Source organism: Cydia pomonella, chromosome 16 (genome assembly GCF_033807575.1).
Source record: "Cydia pomonella isolate Wapato2018A chromosome 16, ilCydPomo1, whole genome shotgun sequence".
In the NCBI taxonomy this organism is placed as follows: Eukaryota; Metazoa; Arthropoda; class Insecta; order Lepidoptera; family Tortricidae; genus Cydia; species Cydia pomonella.
The window spans coordinates 4,372,902-4,400,426 of record NC_084718.1 but is presented as its reverse complement, the minus strand read 5'-3'; the positions used below and the strand labels follow the sequence as shown (position 1 = coordinate 4,400,426).

Sequence of the window (27,525 nt, the reverse complement as noted above, 5' to 3'; positions counted from 1 at the left end):
CGAACAGAGTAAAACCAGAATTATTTATATTGCAATATATAATATATTAATAAGACTTTTTCGCGGTAAGAAAGCCGTAGTCATCTTGCTTAGAAACAAAATTACAGCGGCTTGAAATTTACAGTTTTTTTTCGGTACTCAATTGTCGCAATGTAATGCAAACCGCATGTGATTATTATTGACGTTTGTAGAGGGTATAGTTCCTCAAGTTATGGACCACTTTCAAGTTTAGCACAGAACTGATTATTCATAAACCACACTGAAACGACAGGCTCTGCCAACATGGCCGTAGATTGCTGTTACTAAACTAGATTGACCTTTATTCCATTTAAAATTCTATCCTCGAGTTCTTTTCTGGAATACGATTTTATATCATTTTATATGGCTTTATTTCTTAACCGGTTATATTCTGCCTTTTCGAGACTAAATTCTAAAATAATTGTAATTAGTTTTACCTACGAGTATAAAGCTTAACTAGTGAGGTATCATCACACAGCTCAGATCAGAGATTAGCATTAGTACGCTTAACCAGCAGACAGGCGGCGTCTGTTTAGACCTGTCTGCTCAACGCACCACGGAAGACCATGTATTTTTAGTCTCCTACAAAAACCTAACCTAGAACCTGTTAGTTTCCTTTCCGCTTCGCCGGCGTTTCGCTTTTCATCACTTTTCATAGAAACGGGCCTTGTAAGGCGAGACTGCCACTATTCCTAACTCTGACCAATCAACCGTTTAAGGAACACCAGCGTATCAGATACCTCCAGACGCAGAACAGCTATAGTAACTAAATAACACATTTATACTGGTGTGCAAATCCGTTCTAGTCACTTGGGTAGCTGTTGGAATGACGGGTGGTTGTAATTAGAGAGGGGACACACTTTCACGGTCGCTGGAAGGCCGGTCCGCCGGGTTGCATTTCACTGCGGGTCACTGCACTACGTGTTTGCGGATGATTGCCGGACAAGGATATACGTTCGCGGGGAAGCTTATGTACCCCCTTAAGTGAGGTCTCATGTGGTGAAACACGAACTAACTAGTAGGGTTCGTCTTATAATGGACACCTAATTCTAACACGCTTACATATCTATTCGTGTTCATTGGGAAGCAGCTTATTTGTTGGTGCACAACTCGAATAAGCCTAATAAGGTTCACCTTATATTAAGTGTATACTTAATACTTAGTCCGGAATCTAGACTTATAAGTTTCGCTGAGTGACAGCTCAAGGGGCATTCTCTTCCAACTGAGTGTTTCTTAACAAGCTCTGGGAGTTTGGGAGTCTGGGAGTGGGTGGGGTTGTTAGTTAACAACACAAAATTATTGCGGAACTCAATATACCTATAAATCACATTTAGGTTTTACACACATACTTAAGCTAAACTTTGGCAATACTTATTTATTAAGGAGTAATTTATAAACATCAAACGTGACTACAGGACAGTCTCAGCTATGTCCTGGAACCTCGCCTTTGTGGCGTGGTTTCAGCGCTGGTTTTCAGCCTGCACTATTGGCAATTTTATTGTATTACGTAAGACTTCTTTCGTGTTTCTAGTTAGTTTTTAACCCGATTCCTCCCTGCAATTTTAAATGATGATTAATTGCGCACTGCTGCTAATTGGCTTATTTCAATCGCGTCCAATCCCAGCGGAACGATTGACAAATTGCAACGCGGACCGCGTGACGGACTCAATCCGCCATCTTGGCAAAAATCGCGCACAGGAGATGCACTTTCGATTTCGCGAAACCGAAAGTACCAGTATGTTCGGGAGGTGCTTGACTCCGATGTTTGTTTGCCACGCCTGGTTGGCGCTGTAATGCACTTGACTTATCGTGCTGAAGCGAAATGCCCAAGTTGGCATCGCAATTTATTTGTTTTCAGCCTGTCTTCATTACGCGGACGCGGTCCGTTGCGCGCACTATTGCTGGTCGGTAGTTTTTTCTCAGCTGTTTCGAGAGATATCTGAATGGTCTTGGTGGGTTTGTGATTTGTGTGATTTTTGAATTCGGGAATCGCACCGCATTATTATATAAAAGGCTATATATCTAATGCTTCAAGGCTCTATTCCCATGGTAACGAGTAAAATGTATATACTCCCTTATTCTTAAAACCTTTTGTTTTTTTTTTCCTTTTCAAGAAACACAAATGACAGATAAGATATGTTAGACTTGACAGGTATTATTGCCATACTTAACGACATAAAAATCCTTACAGTACATATGGTGCTTTTTTCCCGCACGGGTTCGGGAATGAGCACTTTCCGTGTATATGTCGAAACTTTAAAGAGGTATATGTACATTTTCGACGTAGTTACGTAATGTGCTTATTATCGCACTAGTGTGGTGGTAAAGTAGCACCATATACAGTTTCTTTTCTTCATAGAATCTTTAAATTTTGCTATAACTAATTTATATCCTTTTTTAATGACTAGGCAAAATATTGAAGAAAACATTGAATGCATAATAACTTTTATTGCAGGATTATTGAATTAAACAAAATAAAGGTGCATTATAATAAAGGGAGGCAAACGCATATGCCACGTAATAGTATGTCATTACGAGTATGAGGGAAATAACGATAACACAGACTTCCTGTGTTATGATGATTTTATACTTCTGATGGTCTTCATTAGTAACTTGCAACGTTATTGATTTTTTTATATACTACGTCGGTGGCAAACAAGCATACGATCCGCCCGGTGGTAAGCAGTCTCCGTAGTCTATGGAGGCGTTCAACTCCAGAGGTGTTACATGCGCGTTGCCGACCCTAACACTCCGCATCCTCTTTGAGCTCTGGCAACCTTACCGCCAGGAACACGACAATATGAGTATGGTCTAGTGTTATTTGGCTGCGATTTTCTGTAAGGTACCTCCCCAGTTGGGCTCTGCACTAATTCTGGAATGACATCCGCTGTGCTGTGCCCTATCACACAAAGCAAGATGACACCCATAGTGCCCATACCTTTCATACTCTTTTGGCCGTAGTTTATGGACCCGGGTATGTCCTTTTTATTATGTATTGAATTAAGTATATAGGTAGCAGATTGCCAAGAGCGAAGAACTGTTTTAAATGTCACGTACGTGTCTAGTAAGTGTTTAGGGCACCTACACCTAATTAAAAAATATTAAGTTGACCACAAGTAAATATGATTGTTGCGAATGCAACTTATTATTGTATAAAAATATTCCCAATGCAGTAGCTAAACGCAGCCGTCGGGCTCGGCTAGTATTCGGAGGTTTTTCAAAAGCACCAATAGGAGCGCTCCACATATTTTCTAACGCGGCCAATTAGAAGCATCTAAATTTAAACCACTTTTTGTACTGATCAAATATTGCAAATCACTCTTTCATCATCCTCCATACTATCAACACCCACTTTCTACATTTAACCGTTTTGGCAAGAACCCTTCTAAACCAGTACCTTTTGGAAGATTATACTTCACTTTATTATCAATCGAAGTTTTATTTGAGTCGTCGAGATCCTGACCTGCACGGCGGCTACAATGATTTTGTTTACTACTAGGGCTATTACATAAACAGCCTTGTTTCAACACAAGTAGGTCGTGATCTCGTAATTATGTAATGTATATTTAATATCATAACATTCATAACACTATACACAGCCTAATGTTTTATTCATGCTACTTTTAATTGATGCCTAGCGCTGATAGTTCTTTACTTTTATTTATAATAAAGTAGGTATACTTTTATTTATCATGTCATCATCAGATATGTTTTAAACCTGTTTTGAATTTATGTAAACGTAAACAAACCGCTTCGAACATTGCAAATGGCTTTAAGGCAGGTTGTTAAAAGCGTCTAGCGCGCTGAGAGCGCTTCTAGTTCATATTGACGTCGGCGCCTTTTCATTGCATTTGGTTCGTTAAAAGTCGGGTTAATTTTTCTTCAACCATCAATATGTTTCGTGAAAAAGATAGATATTTAAAAACACACACATCATATCATATATCATTTAACAAACTTGCGAAAATAAACATCTCAGAATGCGGGTTGAATTATGACGAATTGTTAAGATGTGTAAAGAGTACTATATTTCCAGGAGTCCTTTTACATGTAATACGTCTTTAACAGCAACAAAATTCTAAATCCCTATACCTACATCTAACATATCTCTCATATAATGCAAATCTAATCTAAAGGTAATTAATACAAGAGTTCTAGACCAGAAATGACCATCAAACAGTAAGTCGGAAGTGGGTCAGTTACACGACCTAAGTCTGTTGGCGACACGCACCACCGCACTGGGTTTCTATTCCACGGACGTTCTCACTGGTGACACTTGGTATATACAACATTGTTATATGCAATAGAATTAAAGAATGTTAATGCTTCTAAAGAAATAGGAAAGACCCGGAGCTAAAAGCGAAGGGTTTTTAGTTGTAACGTAATATCCGGAATGAGAATGATGAGAAGATGGTCTTCTTGACGTTCTAAAGCTGGGTCTTTTCAGTAACTAAGTTCCTATACTCTGCTTCAAAACCTTACGAGATATTCTAAGTTGGACCATCTGGCCTCACAACTGAATTGTGAGGTTGGTACGGCTAAAATCTCATGCATATCAAGGATGTTTTAGGGATAAATCTTAATAGAGTAGAATAGAAACCCGAATTTTAGAATATTGATTGGCCAGACACCAATCTACAGATTTGCGGAAAAGGGACTCCAAATAAAACCTAATATTCAACCAACTCTAAAGAGTTCCTGACCATAATACCTGATGGATACGAAAAGCAAACTTCGCCAGATGATGAATCTTCTTCTTCAAATCAAAAACAATTATTAACTGTAACGGCCCCATGGCCCCCATACATCCATGCAAATAGTATTAATAGGTATTACAGCCGTATATCAATAGGATGTCACGGCGACCGGACATGTCATTCGTCTTGCAGCGTGTGTGCCCGCCGGAACGGTCAGTGGATCGGAAAACCATTACTTATCTAATGGAAATTTTTAGTTTCCCGGAGCGTGAGGGTATCACTACATGATTATGCTGGGCGGTAGACCGAGGTGATACAAACGCTTAGTAGCTTTTAATATCTGTTATGTGTGTCGTCTGTGTCGTAGAAAATAATATATAGAATTCCTCTTGAATGTTCAATAACTTTATAGGCTACTTAATTTAATATCTGTTATGTGTGTCGTCTGCTTCGAGCAACACAGGGAAGGGAGACGGCATTTATACTATTTCCCCTCTCCCAAAGCGTAGGTACAACTGAGCCTATGGCGGTGCATGTTGTGACTCGTCCGGACACAAAAAGAGATCGAGGTGTGCAAGATTTGTGTCGTCATTACAGATTGGACGTTGTATGACGACCGGTTTGGCCTAGTGGGTAGTGACCCTGCCTACGAAGCTGATGGTCCCGGGTTCAAATCCTGGTAAGGGCATTTATTTGTGTGATGAGCAAGGATATTTGTTCCTGAGTCATGGGTGTTTTCAATGTATTTAAGTATTTATATATTATATATATCGTTGTCTAAGTACCCTCAACACAAGCCTTATTGAGCTTACTGTGGGCCTTAGTCAATTTGTGTAATAATGTCCTATGATATTTATTTATTTATTTATTTATGTAGTGAGTGAGAAGTGCAACTGTGTGCACGTTTCCCCCCGCAAAAAATGGCAGAATGATTTGTTCAGTAAGATGTCGCTTAGGCTCCTCCCTTCCGACGTGTCGGAAGCCAGTGTTGCTCGAAGGTCGTCTGTGTCGTAGCCAATAATATTGTTGTAGAATTCCTCTTCAATGTTCAATAACTTTATAGGCTCCTTAATATAAGTTGATGTGGTATTGTTACTGAGCCGGAGTAAATTACGAGTTAAATTACAATCATAAGTATTGAAAGCAATATAATTGTTTGTGTGCCTAGTTGTAAATCATTTTGCCTAATTGGAAACAGCTAAAAAATATACAATTCATCATTAAACGTGTAGCCTGTTCACGCAACAACTCTACAAAAATCGTCGGTCTTCGAGCGTAAAACCGATCATAATTTTAATTACACGACTGTCTCGATACATCATTCTAGCTGTTAACTATCGTGTATTGTAGAAAGTCGTAATAGATAGACGTGGAAAGCTCTGTGACCCCGTTGGTGCAATGAGTCATGACCGTTTAACAAAGAGCTTTACATGCGCGCGCGTTGCAACATTTAGGCCGAGTGCAACAATAGTTTGAGAGTGTTCGAAATTTTAAAATTTACTTCGGATGGTGCAAGCCGTTAGACTGCACGCCAAACAATGATTTGTGTGGTAAACGTGGAAGGTTAGCTTGAATAGATTTAGACTTAGTGTTTGTTGTAAGCTTTCAATCTTAGATTTGGCAAGAGCTTAAAGGTTAAAAAATACCGTAATTCTAGCTAGAGTATGGTACTGGTAGTTCGTTTCAACCCAACATAACATACATTAATATAACAGCCGTTATTTACTAAATTGGACAACAATGTGGTTCTAAAACGTAAATAATTTAAAAAATCTGAGATGACATCTCCTAATTAGTCAATAATCCTCGTTACTTGAATATATACTTGAATGTAAATCTTTAACCCCTTCCGTGTAGCCTTTTTAAGTCCATATTATGTTCAAAGTCCATATTCTTAAAGAAGGTAATCATCTTATTGGACTATATGGACTCAGTCTTTGATGAACTGAATTGAAATTATGAAGTCAATTTCATACGAAGATAAAATAACTTACAAGTATCATTACAAGACACGTTATTGCAGCTTCTAACACAGATCAGACGCAGGACCGTGTTTTGAAACATGACGATAGCATACACAATGACACGTCCTTGCTAACAAGAGTTGTACAAATAGCAAATACACTCGATCCGACACGACCACGACTACAATAGATCATGAATATTCATGGATATTTTCACCTTGTCTGCATGCTGGTGACATGACTGTTTCCCATTCAGATAGCGTTGTGATATAATGTGTCTTCTGGGATTACTTTTACGCAGAGCTCGTTCATCTGTGGGACGGAGTTACCAGACAAGACGGGAAAATAAATGATGTACTTACACTTTTTGCAGCTTTGGATTGTCTTGCGTAACAAGGAAGCTCATATGTTAAACATTATTTTGTTATAAATATTTGTGAACGAACCTTGGTGACCTATTACTACAATTACAATGATTACCTTGTTAATAGCTTGCTCTAATAACAATAATTGGAGGTGTGGATTTTCCTTTCTCTCTTAGAATTGTCGCTAACCGCCATACAACCGTTATCATCTAAATTACATCCGTAAATGGCTACATACCGGTAAATTTAGACTACAATAAATAAGAAAGAAGATAACCTGATTTTGATTTGATTTCAATATTGTCTAATTACCTTAATGATTAGATTAGATTATTTATTTCATGAAAGACAATTACATAATACATTTGCATTGATTTCAAAAATATAAGAATTTCTATCATGATCGTCAAAATAAAATAAAAATGAAAATAGTAACAATACTAATAAAATAAAATTATAGCTCCAATAAGAATCTCCCATAAGGATCGTCTGTATGATAAAGAAAACAATGTCAATAAGAATAAACTGAGTACAGAGGGTACTCATTTACTGAGTAATGTAATATGTATTGTATATCTCAGGGAAATCAGACCATAATGTGGCATAGGTTTTGATGTTCTTATAGGTAGTCTAACACCTACCGTAATAAGGACTTTTTTGCGGGAGAACTACGCAAGTATTTTATATCTACGAAGTGGCCGTTTGTACCCGTGAGGTCCACCATATTAGCTGATGATTGTAACCGCTTTTTGGCTAACCTAAAAATCTAAACACAGATAAGTTCTTCAATAAAACTATGTCATTCAACATCCAAAGTGCGAAAATCTAAAAACCGTACACGACTTTTAGATTTTCATGGATGTAGTCTGATGATTCCTGTCGACTGCGAGAAACACGCAGATAGAAAGCAACCGTAGGCGTTACGTCAAACCATTCTTCTAAACACAATTTTCCAAACCATAGAACACAATGAGGAAATAATAAACCAGTTATGCCATAAATTCCGTGCTCTTTAGTGTGACAGAGCGTTAAACGGATTCTGCGATTCTTATTCTTAAAATTATGAACAGTTTTGCTAACTTTTAATTAACATTTCTAATGAGTTTTGCAACAGAATTTTATAATTTACGGAATTTGTTTCGCGCTTGACCTCTTTTGGAGCTTAGCGAATTTGTAATTTATGTCCAAAGTGGACTTTTGATTGAAAATTAAAATTTATGAGTGTTACGACTAAATTTGACTGCCTTTTAGTAACTACTGAATTTTAAGTTGAATATTTACAATGATTATCCCTTTTTGAATGTAATAAGTGCATTGATGGTATTGAATTCTTACCAACATATCAGTTACACTGATTAGTGGCTGCCGTCTCACGCCTCGCGCGCTCTAGGATAACAAATAAAGCCACATGAGTTCTCGTTGCGATGTTTTTTTGCTAGTCAAAAAGCTATCTAGTCAAAAAACACCCCACCGAGAAAACCAGATCTATTACTAAATATAGACTTAAAATCTAAATATATTTATTACGGGATGTATGTGATGCATTTTGTACCGGATTAAAATATCGAGCGAAATTCAAACTAAATTACACGTAATTCACTCACGAGTCACTTACGGGTGACCCATTATAAATGCCTATCGTCAGGTGACAACCAAAACACTAATTACTACCACAAGATCAGAGTCATAATAAACGTATACTAGTAGGTAATATAACAAGGTTGATTTTTGTTTACTTAATGTTGGTTGTAAGGATGTGAGTATTGGTAGTCACCTGATGATATGTATTTTAATGTCCAAGACTAACGGGAGTTTTATAATTAAAATCTTAACTGTGTTCTTGTTATTTGCAGGCATCGACAATAGACGGGCGGCGGAAGGGCGCATGTCTGTTCTGCCAGGAGTACTTCATGGACCTGTACCTCCTCGCCGAGCTTAAGACCATCAGCTTAAAGGTATAAACATTTATTTACAATACGCCAGGCTAGTTACGTGGATAAAATACTGCAAACTTGAGCCAAGTTGCCGTTAAGGCCATGAGCATCGCACCACCTGTGGACGAACGAGACAGTCTTAGAAGGATGACTGAAGAAACATAAAAATACTATACAGCACTTTTGTAACAATTCTGCTTTAATTCAACGCAATTTTTAATATTTTTTTAGCTTGAGTGTTTCCAGCTAAAGGGCAAGGCAGAAGTGGCAGAATTCTTCTGGAGGCTAAGCTTTCTGAAGAAGAAAAAGCAATTTTTACGGCATGAGGTCAAAACATGCACTCGTATTTTTTTAGATCTAGTAGAACATACCTTGTTCTCACGGCGTCCTAAAATCGTCCTTACATTAATCTCGTAATCGCGCTTTTCCAGGTGACGACAGTGGACATGCAGAAGCCGCCGCCCGACTTCCGCACGAACTTCGAGGCCACACACCCGCCCATCCTCATCGACAACGGCCTCGCCATCCTCGAGAACGAGAAGATCGAGCGCCACATCATGAAGTCCGTGCCTGGCGGTCACAACCTATTCGTACAGGTAATTACGAGGCCACACCCCATCCTCAAACAACGTCCTCGCCATCCTTGAGAACGAGAAGATCGAGCGCCACATTATGAAATCCGTGCCCGGCGGTCACAATCTATTCGTACGGGTAACTAGATACTAGGCCACACACCCTTTCGCATTCTCTTTTGACCTGATGATTACATCTGATAAGAAATCTTTGGCAAATGTAATGATTCCAGGACAAAGAAGTGGCCTCACTGATCGAGAACCTGTATTCGAAGCTGAAGCTGGTGCTGGTCCGCAAGGACGAGCAGAAGTCGGCGGCGCTGCGCTCGCACCTCGCGCGCATCGACGCGCTGCTCGAGCGCCGCGCCACCAGGCAAGTCGCTTCTTGCTTACACTAACGACGCTATCGCACGACTGGTGAACATTTCTAAACTTTCGTGGGACGATACCTTTATACTATTTTCCTACTCCTCTACTGTTATCTGTCATTTATGCATTCATTAACACGAATATAAGAACAAGAACATACATAAAAGATTTCAAGAAAAGTCTATATTGTCTATTCCTCATAAAAGCTCTTGTGCTTTTATAAGCTATAATGTTACTGCGATTAATGGCTACCAACCTAACAAAACCAAAACGAATACAGTTTTAAACTAAGTGCATTGATGCCAACTTACAAAATATTCATTTGGTTGCATAGTAAAAATAATTACGTCATAAGTCAGAAACACGCATGTGACACCCGTAATATAGCAACACCCATAGACTACGAAGACCGCTTAGCGTTGCTTGTTAGTCTCCGTAGGCTACGGTGGCCAAAATTGAGAAAAAACTGTCCAAAAAATTAATTTAGCAAGTAGCGAGTACCAGGGCCTCATGAGTTACGAGGAGGTGTCGCCGACCGGCCGGCCGCGGCCCGGGGCGGGCCGGGCGCGTAACAAGGTATGCTCGCGCGTCTTGGCTATATACTTTTGCTGTCATTTGTTTACCTAAATTAAGATTTATTTTTGTTGACTCGTAGGAAAAATATTGTATGCAACGTTGTATAAGTAGGTCAAAAAATTCTCGTGGCGTATTCCTTTACAATGTTCGCCTACGCCTTCGGCTCCGGCTCACATTGTAACTCACGCCACTCGCCTTTTTTGACCCTTCTTATACAACTGATGCATAAAATACTATTAGCGACTGCCAACTGTCAAATATGCAATATATCCCACACCCATTATGGCATAAATAAATATTTGGGGGACAATCTTACACAGATCGACCTAACCCCAAACTAAGCAAAGCTTTGTACTATGGGCACTAGGCAACGATATATTTACCTACATACATAAATACTTAAATACATAGAAAATATCCATATATTAGGAACAAATTACTCGTAATTAGACACACAAGTAAATACTCTAACTGGGATTCCTACCCAGGAATTGCAGCTTTGCAGGCAGAGTCACTATCAACTAGGCTAGGAGGCCGTTGAATCATATGATACCTTTTATTCCTGTTTATAAATTTTTTGACGCAATAAGGTCACGTTTGTTAGACGATAAACGTCGAGTCAAATTTAACTTTAGATGTGAGTGACACGCGTTAAGAAATTCAGTAGGTAAATTAAATGTATCGAGTCACTCACGTTTTATCGAAATACGTTTGACTTGAAACGTTAGTGACCCGATAAATATATTATATATATTTTTAAGACAAGTACTTATGTTTTATTGAAACATTATATTTCTGTATTAATATGTCTAAATAAATTGGTGATTACCATTTCCAGTATCATTGCCCTTTGTAACTGAGTTGTAGTTGTATTTATCTTTGTTAGGTGTGTACTGGGTACCTAGATTGTATCTAGAAATATATAAACTTTAACGTTAGTTTTATGGTCGGGGACAAATGGGAAGGAATCATACCCACCTGGCACTGCAGGGGATTGATAAGAACTTTTTATTACTATACCATCTGTCCTCGCTCTTCGACTGGTACATCGTATATTTTTATTATCGTCGGTTATACATTAACAACATTGTTGTGCAGGTTCCTGACGGGCGACACGATGTGCTGCTTCGACTGCGAGCTGATGCCGCGCCTGCAGCACATCCGCGTCGCCGGCAAGTACTTCGTGGACTTCGAAATCCCGGTCAGTTCACTAACCTCACATATTTAGCAGCTTAGACATTTATTTCTGCTTAGAGTTGTCAGGTTTTACAGTCCAGCTTGGTCGTTCGGTATGAGTCGATTTCGGTTTGATCAAAATATCTGGTCTTATTTAATGCCATGTACCTACGCCTCTATACATGAAAGGTCTGGCAACCTTATGTCTCCTTGGAACATACGCAAATGCCCCTGTATATATTTTTATGATTCGATTATGAGATACGTTAGAAGTGTACATGCTGTGTTTTTAACAAATCAATTATAAGGAAAGCGACTGCAACAAGAGCCCTGTTATGTTTGACAAATTTAAAAATAGAATTCATAACTTCAAAGATTTCAAGTTACTCCTAGTTAGCGACTCATTGTACAGACGCTATCGGAATTCCAAAGTGTAACAACAACGCATATTTCTCTTATAACTTACAAAAAATGATTTAACATTTATTATAACTACCTATTACAGACGAGCCTGGTATCGCTGTGGCGCTACATGTACCACATGTATCAGCTGGACGCGTTCACGCAGAGCTGCCCCGCCGACCAGGACATCATCAACCATTACAAGCTCCAGCAGGTAACCCTACCATTTACTATCTTGGTAGCAAAACCACATAGTTAGGCAGGTTGTAAGGTTAATGAGTTATATGAGTGACGTTAGAAAGTTTCAAGAGACAGCCGCGAACACGGTGTTTACTGACATGCGTGTATTTTTATTTTGTCCTCGTCGAGGATAAATGGGAATAGTTTCGTTCCCATTTGTCTTCGGCGGGGACAAATGAGAATGAATCTTTCCTATATATTACCGCCCCGGTTTCGTCCTATTTATTTTATTATACATAATTTAGATCTAGATAGTTGCTATGTTGAAATCTCCTTTCCATCAGCGGGTACTGCGCATACGACTCGACAACGACGTTATAGTCCAAACTTCACTTCCTGAATTTCTATTGACGGAGACGGACGTTTTGTCCTGTAGTTATCAAATCGATAATCGGGCCACGTTCTCAATACGCCTCTTGGACTTATCATGCCATGCGCTACGCTATGGGTATCTTTTTACTCAATATGGAATGCTTGTAATAGTATGATTTACTAAGACGACATACTAGATGGATACTCAAATCTTGACGCTTTTCTATCTTACAACTCTCTGCTTTAACTGTGGGTTAGAAACTGGGAATTTAGTAAGTATCTCTATGCACTTTGATCTGTGCCAATTTCTGGTATAAAATGAAGCCTAAAGACAAAATATTTAATAGCGGGTCACTCAGGTATTCGTTCGTTCTGCGGCGTGGTTGCTTATTCGGCAATTTATGACCCAAAGAAAAACATACCACAAAGGATGAAAAAAGGGTCACTCACGTAATTTAAATACAAAATTAAGAAATAAATATATTTTTAATTTTAATTTATAATTTTAATTAATATTAATATTTTTAATTTTTAATTTTTTAGGTTAATTATTATGACATGATGCTCTTAATAGACAAAAACATGGCGGGTACTCAACTTTTACGTGAGTGACTCATTCTATATTTTATTTGTTCAAGTTACACAAGAGTTTTATAAAATAGCCTATTTTTTTCTATGCTTCCCTTATCTATTTATTTATGTATATTGGATTGTTCGATCCACTCGCTATAGGTACCAGGGGGTTGTTATCTATCATCTGAAGACTTTTTGTTGGGGTATGTTAATATCAGTGATATCAGGGTATTGTGAACTCCTTGCTTGGCGTTCTCCCATTTCGTAGAAGAACATTTCATTTCCCTATAAACACTTTTTTTTTGTTGCATGTTCGCATTTTATGTTTTAATGATAATATGACATGTCAACAATTTTAATTCATAAGTATATGAACATGTGAAATGAAAATTTCTCTACGAGATATCTACAAAACAAGGGTTCTTCCGCTTACGAAATCCGTGTTGTCGCAGCAAGCAACTAAAGGCCTGCTGTCGCCCTCGCTGCCGCGCAGTCGGCCGCGGGACGCGCCCCACGCGGTGAGCTTGTGTGTTGTCAGCCGCTGCCATCTCACACACCTCACATTAAAAAAAGGAACGGACTTTGCAATAACAAATTGTGAAAGTGTCAATATAAATGTCAAGCTTAAATAAAAAAATTGTTCCACCGGAGGCCCCTCAGTGCCTTCTATCATGAACACATCTAAATTCTGTCAAATTAGGCCAGAGTATAGTTTCTGTCAGATTTCCTTGACGCTATACAATCTGGCTGAATTCTGATGTCTGTCACGGCCCTTAGGCGCTCCACGCACTATCTAAAAATAAGAATCGGAATTTCTATGCTTACAGTATATATTTTACAGCACATATGGTGCTACTTTCCCGCTCGCGTGCGGGAATGAGCACTTTCCGTGCATATGTCGAAACTTTAAAGAGTCATATGTACTGTAAAACGTTGTACGATACACATGCGAATAGGTAATTCACAACTCGTGTCGATTTAACACACTCCCTTCGGTCGTGTTTTAATTTATCACCACTCGTTGCGAATTTCCTATTTTCTGCACTTGTATCGTAAATAACTATATATTTGTGTTTATACTTACTAATAACCCGGCTCTTATTTTTGCGTAGATTTTAGGGTCTATAATTTGATTTTTTTGGTTGAATGTCTATTAGGGTTTTAGTGATTATTATTAAAAAAAGCTTTACAAAGGACACGGTTTTGGTCAGATGTTTTTACAATGATAGATCATTTACCCACTTACAAATTGCAAACAGTTCCAGATTTACAATTTAGATAAATACATCATAAAAAATCATCTCAATACAGAGCCTGTTGCTTTCCATTCCTGTTGTTTGCTCATTATTTATTGGGTATGATCATATCCTCAAATCATTTGATCACACAAACTATTCATTTATTAACATTTTAATTATTTGGGTTTATGTGGTTTATTTGTCTATTACTTAACACCTATGTCTGATAACTTAAATAACATTTGGTAATTAATTCTAATTTGGAACGTACGAACTAAAAATTTCCTCTAGAGATAAAATGTATATGTAGGTTACATTATGTGTAATATACCTTATTATACATCTTTGATTATCTATTTATATTGGAGATATTTTTTATCAACAAAGTATTATTTTTATCAATATGAATCTATGTTTACGCCGTAGTTCTTCGAATGAAATATAAGATATCTATTGTTTTTGTTTCACATACCATATTTTATTTAAAAGCTATCAAACGTTATTCACTAATATAGAATATTTCTTAGGTTGAAAAACAGAAAGAGTCATTTTCATTTCAATCCGACCACTTACGCGAGTATTTGTATTTACACTATCTTGATAAGCCCATGTATCTTACTAGTTTCCACTGGTAAATGTTAAAAGAATAGGACTCGTATTAGTCTAGTAACCTACACTCCGATTTATATTCTAAATATTAGAATCAAAATATGCGTTGTATTCTAATTGAATTTTCCCACAGGCGCTGAAAATGAAGAAACACGAAGAACTCGAGACGCCCACATTCACGACGTCCATCCCCGTGGACGTGAACTCTTCCTCCCACCACGAGCAGTAGCGCGCCCCCCCCCTCCCACTCCACCGTTATTAGTAGATCGCATGCAACGCTGGCCGCACACCCCAGAGCTACAAGTACGGTATGACTGCGTTCTGTGAGGGTCATACCTGACGATTAGGTCCACGCCTCTCCAGTAGACGTACCAATAGTTAAGGGTCTTAAAAGCCTAAATTTCCGATTAATGGGCACCTCTTTTTTATAAACCTGTGTGATAAATTATTACTTATATGCACACACTCTGTGCATCACTCACTCACCCATAAATCAGGCTTTTGTGCCCAAAAACATCTCTCCTTTTCATTTGATTGCTCGGTAGCGGCAACAACTACAAGTTGGAACTTACGAGCGAGTCAATCTACATTTCAAAAGCATGTCTTAACATATGAAATACACTCGTCAATGCGGCACGCCCAGTAATCCGGCAGTTAGCTTAGATGGCCCACTCTATAATCCAACAGTTTACACAGCCGAACGGTCACTCACGATTTATGCCAAAAGTTCGAGTTGAAAACGTGAGTGACTCGGCTAATTTATCTCACGTCTCACGAATGTCACGGAACTTTTATTAACAAACCATTCTGAAATACCAAATAGATTTAACACTTCTATATTTAACTGAGACTAAGAGGTACCTACGTGGTCGTCATACCGTACTTGGTAAGCGTAGACTGCCAGCACAGTAACGTAGCCTCCTCCGTATGTACGCGTGTACAAGGAGCTTCGAGCTCCACCGCCCGCCTGCGTCCAACAGAAACTTAATATATTTTTATACAAATTTGGAATTAGAGCATTTTTAATTTTTAGTGTTGCTATGTTGGTAATAATGAGTATGTGAATTTTTATGATAATGGTGCAATCAAAACTTAGTTTTGGATATGTGTTGCCGTTTGGGTTGTTACGCGGCTAATAAAGAGCTCGCTTCTCTAGTTGATCGGTTCGATGTTAAGCAATTGTGGCCATTAGTACTTGGTTTAACTTGTTGGGAACGCCCAGTATCGTGTATCAAACTTGATTGGTAGATTAATCGGCAGAGGTGCCGAAAGTACCCCGATTTGAATCAGTGTATTTCGGGTAATATAAATTGTGGGAGCGAGTCGTTGGCTGGTACGGGACTGCCTCCTACATTTATACCCAACTATCTAGTTTATAGCATTCATTCAGTGTTCAAACACAACGAATAAGCTTTCTGACATATTTTTTGTATAATATTCATTATTTGTGTAAGATTGGTTTACAGTATTTTGTTGGTTCTTTTTTGGACTAGTAGTGTAGTTAGGTTAGACATAAACAATTACATTTTGTTTCAATACCTCTGCCTATTTATTTTGCCTGGTTATTCTTTACAAATTTTCATTTATTTTGTGTAAAATAAAATATATGAACAATCTTGCCTGCTATCAATGTTACCTTTGGGAAGGTAGTTATTTTTTAATTTCATAATTTGAGATAATATAATCAATATGATAACAATAACAACTGTATAATTTCACTAAGACATTCAATTTACAACAGAATAATCTTTAATATTCTTCCTGAACTTCAAATCAAATAGTTTTAATAAAAAGGGTCTGTAGAAAAAGTATATGTTGTTGATAATAAAATACATATAAACATAGTACACAAGGGCGAGAGATCATCACCATGTCTGGACAATGTATAAAATATTAATTCTAGATTATAATTTAAGTGTTAAGGAATAAATCTGGATAAATATTATTTTTATCATTTGCGTTTCATTTTATTTTATATTTTCCTTTTCTGTTCCCTTAATTCTTTTGTAATAGTTTGACATTATTTTTATCTATTCCAATTTATTGTGATAATCTTCAATGCTTCTTGTGCCTTGCTCAGTTTTAGAATAAAATTGTAAGTTATACAATTAAGTACTGCAATGCCATGTGATATGTAGTAGCTTTCATACTTTAATAAATATTTCAATATATGTGGGTATTTAATTGAAATGTTTCTCCTGCAAATTGGATTCACTTTAACACAACTTTCTGTTTCATCCACTCGTTTTTATAAATATCTTGAGTAAATAGGGAGCTAAGAAACACATGGGTGAGGAAGGCTGTGACTCCCCATATTCTATAATGATCCACCATGAACACCGGCAATATGAAGCCATTACTGAACTGCGTGTAGAATTGATTGTTTTTATCACACAAGGATTCTACTGGTAACGTAAAGATCTCGGCAACCTCATCCTTGTTGATGTCCAGATCTTTTTCTTCCAAGTGCTTTATGGTCCCGACCACAGGGGTAATCATAATTTGGTTATTCCGCCCTGGCACTGGAGGTCCCTCTCCCCAGAGTTCTATCTTTGTCCGTGACAAGCCTATTTCTTCTTCAGTCTCACGGAGCGCGGTTTGTATCGGTGTCTCGTTATTATCCTTTTTTCCACCGGGAAACGAAATTTGTCCGCTATGGCTCCTTAGGTTGTCCGCCCGCAAAGTGTACAACAATGATGGAGTGTCCTCAACGCCGCAGATAGGAATAAGAACGGCCGCCGACGCAGTAGGCTCTTTGCCCCGTCTTCGAGGAACGGGAAATTTCCTCATATTCGCCATACATCGGTCGCGAGATGCTGTCGAGAATAAAGTCTGTATAGCAAAAGCCGCCTTACCAGACATGGTTTGTAAATTATGAAGTATTGATTCACTTATATCCACTTAATTAAGTTAGGGTAAATTTAAATAATAGTAAAATTTAAATATAAATGTAAATTTTGCACATTGAAATCGAAAGGGAATATGATATGGATATGAAAGAAGTCTGAAGTGACAACAGAAACGTCTGTTTGACAGATATCAGCTGACTACTATTCGACAGACTACAAACTCGAGCGTTTTTTTTTTTTGCAATATAATATCGTTTCCAACGTCAGATAGCTTTGTGCGATTATTTTGACATTTGTGACATTGACAGTTGTTTGCATAGGAATCCACTTTCTGATGGTATTTAAACTTTGCTCAATTTTGTATGTTTAGACTTTGGCCTGCCAAATATGACTTCATAATAACAATATTATGTGATTTACAAGTAATGCTTAAGTCGTTTATCATGTCTCTTTCACCGCAAAGTTTATTATCAGCCGCGGCTCGTAAACATTGTGTATCGAAGTTGAAAGAATTGCCCTCGCTGATCGTAAATGATGAAAAAGCTAATGAAAGTGCGTCGGTGCTGGTGCCTTTATGCGTGCACGAGGGCCAGGTATGCCTATTGTACACGCTTCGATCCTCAAACTTAAAAAATCACAGCGGGCAAGTGTCCTTCCCAGGAGGCAAGGCGGACGCCAACGAGACTAATATTGATACAGCTTTAAGAGAAACTGAAGAAGAGATCGGTGTTCCTCGCGACAGCGTGGACATTTGGGGCTCAATGCCTCAAGTTCAAGGTCGGAATAAGAACTTAGCTATTAATCCAATAGTAGGTGAGATAAGAAATTTCGACATTATCAAATTGCATAAAAATCCAGATGAAGTGGAAGAGATTTTCTTAGTGCCCATGCAGGCGTTTTGTGATACGAACAATCATGCTCACTGGATGTGGAAGGAAATGCAGCTGCCTATGTTCCTGTACGGGCGGCACAAGATATGGGGCATCACTGGAGCCATAACACACATGTTCCTGAACTGTTTATTGCCTGAAGGTGAATTTAAAGGTGGCTTTTCTAGAAAAAAGTTTAAGCTGGAAGAGCTAATGAATTCTAAACTATAATTTTCTGCCCTAGAGACAAAATTAACAAATATTGACCTCATATGCTATGTGCATAATTTTGGTTTAAGAAATTAGTGTTGTAGAACTAAATATGACGTGTTTGATTTTGAGCCATCAGCCCGTATAGTCATAATCGTTAACACTCCGTAGCATAGTGTAATGATCTCTCTATTACTCAGGTTTAAAAAAAGGGTTGGCAACACGCATGTAACACCTCTGGAGTTGCAGGCGTCCATAGGCTGTGGTGACTCCTTACCATCAGGCAGACCATATGCTTGTTTGCCAATACTCTCTCATATTAGTGCAACAGTGACAGTTGTGTTTCATTTGCTACGGAGCATTAACAATTGGCATGTTGACTATGCGGGCAGGAATCTATAGTGTTTTGAGGTCCAAATAGGTAAATTATCCAATGTTTTTTTTTGTTCTAAATAAAGGATAGTAGATAAGGATGTACCAACTAGTTGTGTGAAGTAGATTATATGTCAACTGTTAAAATGGACCCTATCAATAATTGACTGAAACCATATTAAAAAAGACAAAATAAAACGATTTACTCACATGTTGTGAATAGTTGCTATGTTACTAACTTATTTATTATTTTACCACTAACCATAATCATAATTGATCTTTGGTTAGGTATATGGAGATATATGTATAAATAAATAAAATAAAAATAGCCTTTATTATTGAAGTTTTTTTTTTTACATTTGTAAGTATATTTATTTATCATTTCCATCGGCAACTCCAACTCGTCCCTTGACGAAGGCCTCTTCCAAAGTCTTCCATTCTGGTCTATTTCTTGCAACACTCATCCAAGCTTTTCCTCCAGTCTTTCTTAGGTCGTTGGACCATCTGTACTGTTGTGGCCCGCTTTTTCTGGTGTTATATCTTGGGCACCACTCCACAAGTTCTCTAGTCCATTTATCTTTGTTTTCCCTCATTATATGGCCAGCCCATCTCCACTTTTGTTGCTTGATCACTGATGATAGGGTTTTGGTCTTGGATTTTGCTTTTATGGTAGTTATTTTCACCCTATCTCTTAGCTTTATATTTAAAATGGTTCTTTCCATGTTGTTCTGGCAAACATTTAATTTTTGTTCCTGTTTTTTAGTAAGTCCCCATGTTTGACAACCATATGATAAGACTGGTATGATACAACTTTTGAAAATTTTAAATTTCTGTCCTGTAGGTATTTCTTTGGCTTTTAGGACATCTTTCAATGACCAAAATTTCTTCCAGGCATTTGTGGTTCTCCTCTGCAGCTCTTTGTCCATCTGGTCTTCCGGTGATATTACTTGTCCTAGGTATACATATTCATTCATATACTCTATTTCATTTCCATTAACGTCTATTGGTGCCTTAGCACTGTTTGACATTAGTTTTGTTTTTGACATGTTCATAGATAGGCCAACTAGTTTGCTCTGTGTGTCTAGTTCTTCTAACATGATTTTCAGGTCTGTCGGGTTATCTGATACTAGTATTAGATCGTCAGCGAACCTTAGGTGATTTAGTTTTCTGCCTAGAATATTGAGCCCATAGTTTTCCCAGTTCATTCTTCTAAAAACACTCTCAAGAACTGCAATAAATATTTTTGGGGATAAAGGGTCACCTTGACGAACACCCTTCCTTATTGGAAATTCTTCACCTAAACGTTCTAGTTTAATTTTAGCCGTACTGTTGGAGTAAATTTCTTGTATTATTCTAATATATTTTTGTGAGATTCCTTGTTCGTTGAGTGTTTTCCATATTTCCGTATGTTTTAAAGAGTCAAATGCTTTATTATAGTCGACAAATGCTATGTAATAATTCATTTGGTATTCCTGGCATTTTTCTGTGATTTGTTTAATTACTAGTATATGATCAATTGTTGAGAAATTTTTACGGAATCCCGCTTGCTCTCTTGGTTGGTTTTCTTCCAAGGTTTTCGTTATTCGTCCCAAAATTAGTTTTGAAAAGATCTTGTATAAATTACTCATCAAGCTTATTGGTCTATAGTTGTTAATTTCGCTTTTGTCTCCTTTCTTATGAAGAAGAGTGATTGTAGTTTTTGTCCATTGTTCCGGTATGGTTTCCTGTATCAAGATTTCATTGAAAAAGTCAGTTAGTGGTTTTGATATGTAGTTGAGGGCTGTTTTTAAAATTTCATTGCTAATGTTGTCTTCTCCCGGAGATTTGTAATTTTTTTGTGTAATTACTGCATACTCTACTTCTCTCATTAAGAAGTCTGGAACATTATTATTTTTACTTCTGTGATGATTTTCTATTGTTACTTGGCTGTCACTATATAAGTTTTTGTAAAATTGTGTGGCTGTATTTAGGATTTGTAATCTTTTGGATTCTTGTTTTTTAATATTACTGTTTATAGATGGTATCCATGAAGTTTCTTCTTTGAGCTCTTTTATAGCTTTCTTAACTCCTCCTGTTTTCTCTATGCAGTTTTGTATTTTATCTAGTCTGGTTCTATATCTGTGTTGTCTAATGCTATCATTTATTCTTTTACTAATACTGGTTATTTCTTTTCTATTTTTTGTCCTGTCTGTAAATAATGCCCTCCGTAGTGTAATAAGATTGCTTGCTTCTGGCCCTATTTTATCTTTTTTCTCTGTTTTTAATCTGAATTTATTACTTAACTCTTTTAATCCTTATTCCAATATGTTATATGGAGATATATGTACTTTTAATTTAACACATTTGCTGCAGTAAATACCTACCCTACAGTATAATGAAATGTATTTTTCATCAGGTTGTCAGAGTGTTTATAGGTACATATTAAAACATTATTATAATTTTTTATTTTCCATAATGGCATGGACAAAAATGAAATATTATTTATTTTTATACAAATAAATGTTAATTTTCAATATCTGTTTTACTTTTTGAATAACAAACAATAATTTTCTTCCTAAAGTATAATCTACATACAACAAGTCTATTTGGCTAAATATAAATGTCAAATAACTCTTAATTCACCAATTCTAATATAGTATTTTTCAAACAACACCCACCATACAAGGAAAATTGGCAATTAAATTTAAATCAATGGTATTAGATATTTCATCAAGGGTCTGTTAGGCTTCTTGGTAGAGTTGGGTTGGCAAGAGTAGTGCCGACAACCCACCTCGCTAAATAGGCGCGATTATATGACGTCGAGTTGCGGAAACCAAGCCCGCGAATACTTATAACCTATCTATATGGTATTAGATAATTCAGTTGAATTTGTTTTGTTTTCAAATCGAACGAAACAAAACAAAAGCAACTCTGTTCCATTTAATTAAGATTTATATTTCATTAGCCGGGCCCACACAGAGCGAGCATACGCGCGATAGAGGCAAATTCCTCACGCACAATACGGCCAGTGTAGACGTGCCTCGGCCGAGGCGGCGCACCGTATTGTGCATGAGGAAATGGACCCGGCTATTGGAGGTCATTTTTACTAGTGCTAGGACATTGCACCCCAAGAGTTTAAAACTCAATATCTCGCAAAATTGTATGGAGATGACATATATGTGTCACTGTACTCAAGTTGTTTGAAAAATACTATAGTTGATAAAAGAGGTCAATGGAAAAGTAAAATAAAAGTACAAATTTATAATGTCCGTTCAAAATGGCAATTGAATTGAACAACGATGAGACACAAGTTTGTATAGATTTACATTATTGCGTCAAACTTAAAAAAAAACTTGACTAGCTGGATGCTTCGAGCAACACCGGGAACGGAGATGGAATTCATACTATTTCCTCTCTGCCGAAGCATTGGTACAACTGTACCAATGGCGGTGCATGTTGTGACTTGTCCGTACACAAAAAGAGATCGAGGTATGCAATATTTGTCTTTGACGTGCGTCATTTTCTATGTACTTGTGACTTGTGTCATCATTATATACTGAGTGAGAAGTGCGACTGTGTGCACGTTTCCCCCCGCAAAAAATGATTTGTTTGGTAAGATATCGCTTAGGCTTTTCCCTTCCGATGTGTCGGTAGCCAGTGTTGCTCGAAGGCTGGAAAACTCAAGTATGGGAGAAGGTGGCGGCGGCCATTCACTGCGGATTTACATTTTCATCGTAAGCTTCTCGAGCTAATAATGGATACACTCGCCTCGTGGCCAGTGTTGACCGAACTCGGCTCGTCTCATGTCTCGGCCACAGCCCATAAGCTCATCGAGCTAATCGATTTTAAACATAACCGACTTGGTATAAGGTTTGTAACCGAATGAAAAGCCGAACGTGAATGTAAACATCAAGCGCGCTTTGATATACACACAACTTTGTATAAAGATTAACAGTCTTTATTATGACTATGACCGAACTTTAGAAACTTTATATGAGTAAATTAATGTATGGGAGAAGGTGGCGGCAGCCTTTTGCAATCAATCTTGTCGATCATCGGGAGCCCGCGCCGCCGTATGTACTCGAGCCGGCACTCGTACGTGCATATGTTGTAGTATCGGCGCATGTCCGAGCCGCAGACGGGGTCGTACTGCGTTGTACAAAGACACTCGTTCTCAGCGAAGCCTGTCCATTGGCCCGATTGGCCGAGGCACGTCATTAGTGACAGGCAGAGGAGAACTGGAAAAAAAATGAGTTGGTAAAAAGGTTAGGTTTTTTTAAAGGTGTAATAGTGCCCGTGCTACACTAGGACCTATACCTAACCCTAATTGCCCATGCTCGCGAGTACTTAATAGGGCCTTTCGCAGACATGTGCGATCGGCAAATCTGGACACAGGCCACACCATGCATTAGCCATGTAAAGAGTCGACAATGGGGTTGGCAATTGTCAAAGGTTTTCTTTTTTTTATAGATGGCGCCAACATAGGTTTTACCTGTAGGCAGGGGGGCGAAACTGATCCTTTCGGGCATTCTCGGCTCCGTTCGGCTCAGCAATGCTTCGAGCAATTATTAATAGGGTTGGCACAACTTGACGTCCTATTGCGTGTTCGACCACAGATAACATAATGACTTGATTTTTGACAACCCTAAATAGCCGAAAGGGATAGTACCACACATTAGAAACTAACTTCTAACTTCGGTTTTGTAGGAAGTTTCTTAAATAGTTCTGTTCTATAAGATATTTGGCTTAAAAAGCTTCCAGGCCATAAATAAAAAAAAAAACAAAGGTTTCACACTATTCGTATTAGAACGTAGTGATTATATGCTCTTTGACTATTCGTAAGATTGACAGGTAAAACCAATGCTGGCGCTGTCTGTAAAATACTTCAACCGGCCAACCCTTGAAAAGAACATGAACAGTTTCCAGTTTTTCTTGGGACCATGAAGAGGACGTCTTCGAAACGTCGGGGTTAATTTTCAAGCGTAGGTATATATTATTATATGCGGGCCAGTTAATTGTATTTCTAGCCTTCCATGACATGTTTCATGTGAAAACCTTCACAATAATTTCAAATCGTCCGATCCTACTCAAACCAACATTTTAGCTGGTGCATTAATATTTACTAAAAGATGTCACCTACCTATATATAACAGGGTCTAATCATAATAACCACTCGACTCTTCGCACCGTCCATGCCTTATCACCCTAATATGGACCCCAGTATTTGCCAAAATCCGCTGCGCGCACTCAAACTCGCAAATATTGTTGTACGTCACCCCGTTGGAGGCGCAGAGGGGCATGTAGATCCTGCTGCAGGGGCAGGAGGGAGTTGAAGGGGGAGGGAAGTCTTCGTATGCTGATACCAACACCGTGAGAAGCGAGAACACTGTGGAATCAAACAAAACATTGCATATGAGTATAAAGGGAAAAAGCTGTTCAGAAAATAGGTTAACTTCTGTTACTGCTCTCGACCTTTGCCGATTTTTAGGGTTCCGTAGCCAAATGGCAAAAAACGGAACCCTTCATTCGTCATGTCCGTCTGTCTGTCCGATTATGTCACAGCCACTTTTTTCCGAAACTATATAGCTATACTGTTCAAACTTGGTAAGTAGATGTATTCTATGAACCCAGGGGCGGATTAAGAAGGCGCGGGGCCCTTAGCACAATAGCTCGCGGGGCCCCCTGGTTTGAAAAAAAAAGATTATTTGCGAGTCGGACTCGCACCCTGAGGATTCAGTACCTACCATCACAAAATTTTTATGATGTTTAAATTTTTTTCGACTCGAGTTAGATTAGTTTTTAACACGTTATGCAGTGTATTTTTAGGGTTTCGTAGTCACCTAGAAACTCTTATAGTTTCGCCATGTCCGTCTGTCCGAGGGTTTGCTCCGTGATTGTTAGTACGAGATAGCTGTAATTTGGCATGGATACATAAATCATGCATTGCGACAGAACGGTAAAATTCAAACTATAAAAAAAATTAGGGTACCTCCCTTTTCTTTGATTTTTTTTTTGCTTTGACCCTATAGTGTGGCGTATGGTTGGATAAGATCTATCAAAATGAATAACCGTTTTTTTTTCATCATCATCATCATATCAGCCTTTTATCGCCCACTGCTGAGCATAGGCCTCTCTTCTAGTACGCCACTTGTCCCGGTCCTGAGCTAATCGCATCCAGAAGTGACCCGCAATTTTCCGAATGTCGTCCACCCAACGAGCCAACGAACGCCAGGGGCTTCTTTCATCCGAAAGCGGCCATCATTCCGTTAACATTTTAGTCCACCTGCCATCACTCTGCCTAGCAACATGTCCCGCCCAACTCCATTTTAGGTTGGTAATGACGCAACCCACGTCTAGCACCTTGGTGCGGCGACGGATCTCGACATTCCTTACTCGATCTTGAAGCTTGATCCTAGCATGGCGCGCTCCATGGCTCTCTGTGCTACACGGATTTTATGCACAGCCTCCTTGGTGAGCGTCCATGTCTCGGCACCGTAGGTCATGGTGGGCAGGACAAATTGATTGAAGAGGCGAGTTTTCAGGCATTGTGGAATGTTAGCAGGTCTCAGGATGTCCGCTAATGACATGACGCCCAACCCAGCTGAATTCTCCTGGATATCTCCTTCTGCTGGTGTGTTTCGTCAAATGATAGAATATGTCCGAGATACAAGTACTGCTCGACCACCTCTAGTATTTCGTTCCCAACCTTAATTATTGGAATCGATTTACCGGGGATGTTCGTCATATTAATCTTAGTCTTATGTATAGGCTTTCAATCATATTTTGAAGATCTTCCAGGGTCTCGGCAAACAAAACAATGTCGTCGGCAAATCTCAGGTGCGACAAGAAGACACCATGGATATTGATACCAGTTTTGTCCCATGCAAGCATTTTTATGACGTCTTCTAGTACCGCCGTAAAAAGCTTGGGTGAAATGGTATCCCCTTGACGCTCTCCCCTTTGGATGGATATGGGGTTACTTAGTTTATGAAGCCGAACTTGCATTGTTGCTGAGCTATATATATAGCTCCCGGAGCACATCCACATAGCGAGTATCAACTGAGCAGCGATGGAGAGCGTCAAACACGGCCCAATGTTCGACACTATCGAAGACCTTCTCGTAATCAACGAAGGCCATGCACAGGGGCCGGTTGTATTCATGACTTTTCTCCATCAGCTGCTTTACTCCATGGATATAGTCGATAGTTGAAAATCCACTCCGGAAACCAGCCTGCTCGGGAGGTTGGCATTCGTCGAGGATACGAGTTAGTCGATTGCACAGAACTTTTGCAAATAGCTTGTACGTGTGGGAAAGAAGGCTTATGGGGCGATAATTACTCAACTTCGAAATGTCTCCTTTTTTATGTAAGATGGTGACTATGGCGGTCTTCCAGGATTCTGGGGTGCGAGTATCTCGTACCCCAGAAGGTACGTACCCCAGGAGGTAGTCTTTTTTTTATAAAATTATTACTTTCGGAAATAATCGCTCCGAAAAAAAATATGCCCCCCCCCCCTCCCCTCTAACTTTTGAACCATGGGCCCAAAAAGATATGAAACAATCGTGAAACAAAAACTTAATAAATAATTTCAATGAAAACTATAGCGAAAATGATCGGTTTAGTCGTTTTTGGGTTATTGCAAAAAATCTTCTCTTCTTACTAAAAAGACGTACATAGCGCTGCAAAGGTTATGCCTTATGCTTGTAATGTAATGTAAATGATACTTAATAATAGCCCCCGTGTGACCTTTTTTGACTGAATGGTAACTACGAAATCCTACACTGAGCATGGCCCGATATGCTCTTGGCCGATTTTTCTTTATAACACCAAGTTTGAGGTCTGTATTTTGACCGTAGATATAAGTACATTTTTTGGTGTTCATGAAATCTGTAGTTCAGTGTTCATGAATCTTATGACCCTTAACAGGTAGACAGTCAACCTAAATCAAGTGTGTATTTCTATTGCAGCTAGATCAACCAATAATAAATTTAAAATAAAAAGAAAAATTAACGGAGCCCCTACACAAGAAATGTTATTTTTTTGTGTCTGTAGTTCGTGTCATCCACGAAGACGCGCCCCACTCCTCCCAATCGCCTATAAATAAATAAATAATAAATATTATAGGACATTATTACACAAATTGACTAAGTCCCACAGTAAGCTCAGTAAGGCTTGTGTTAAGGGTACTTAGACAACGATATA

At 38.4% G+C, this 27,525-nt stretch overlaps 4 protein-coding genes across 5 annotated transcripts in view; 2 read left to right on the top strand and 2 right to left on the bottom strand.

Annotated features, from left to right (window-relative positions):
- LOC133526301 (chloride intracellular channel Clic) overlaps positions 1 to 16,996 on the top strand; it is a 95,473-nt gene extending 78,477 nt beyond the window's left edge. The window contains exons 2-8 of one of the 2 annotated variants that reach the window (XM_061862855.1): positions 8,898 to 8,999; positions 9,410 to 9,574; positions 9,784 to 9,923; positions 11,594 to 11,696; positions 12,177 to 12,287; positions 13,651 to 13,716; positions 15,179 to 16,996. In XM_061862855.1, coding sequence (XP_061718839.1) covers positions 8,898 to 8,999; positions 9,410 to 9,574; positions 9,784 to 9,923; positions 11,594 to 11,696; positions 12,177 to 12,287; positions 13,651 to 13,716; positions 15,179 to 15,274 — 783 coding nt within the window. In that variant the 3' untranslated portion in view covers positions 15,275 to 16,996. The remainder of the gene's footprint in view (positions 1 to 8,897; positions 9,000 to 9,409; positions 9,575 to 9,783; positions 9,924 to 11,593; positions 11,697 to 12,176; positions 12,288 to 13,650; positions 13,717 to 15,178) is intronic. The other variant, XM_061862857.1, reaches the window with a different exon arrangement.
- Positions 16,662 to 18,039, bottom strand: LOC133526305 (mitochondrial coenzyme A diphosphatase NUDT8-like). Its single transcript, XM_061862861.1, has one exon. The coding sequence runs from the start codon at positions 17,905 to 17,907 to the stop codon at positions 17,257 to 17,259; it is 651 nt and encodes a 216-aa protein (XP_061718845.1). The 5' UTR covers positions 17,908 to 18,039; the 3' UTR covers positions 16,662 to 17,256.
- A 94-nt stretch (positions 18,040 to 18,133) lies between these two features.
- LOC133526303 (mitochondrial coenzyme A diphosphatase NUDT8-like) lies at positions 18,134 to 20,573 on the top strand. The gene has a single exon (XM_061862859.1). The coding sequence runs from the start codon at positions 18,257 to 18,259 to the stop codon at positions 18,992 to 18,994; it is 738 nt and encodes a 245-aa protein (XP_061718843.1). The 5' UTR covers positions 18,134 to 18,256; the 3' UTR covers positions 18,995 to 20,573.
- Positions 20,574 to 24,250: 3,677 nt separating this feature from the next.
- LOC133526296 (SWI/SNF-related matrix-associated actin-dependent regulator of chromatin subfamily A-like protein 1) overlaps positions 24,251 to 27,525 on the bottom strand; it is a 45,469-nt gene continuing 42,194 nt past the window's right edge. Inside the window, exon 13 of the mRNA XM_061862850.1 lies at positions 24,251 to 24,710. Coding sequence (XP_061718834.1) covers positions 24,597 to 24,710 — 114 coding nt within the window. The 3' untranslated portion in view covers positions 24,251 to 24,596. The remainder of the gene's footprint in view (positions 24,711 to 27,525) is intronic.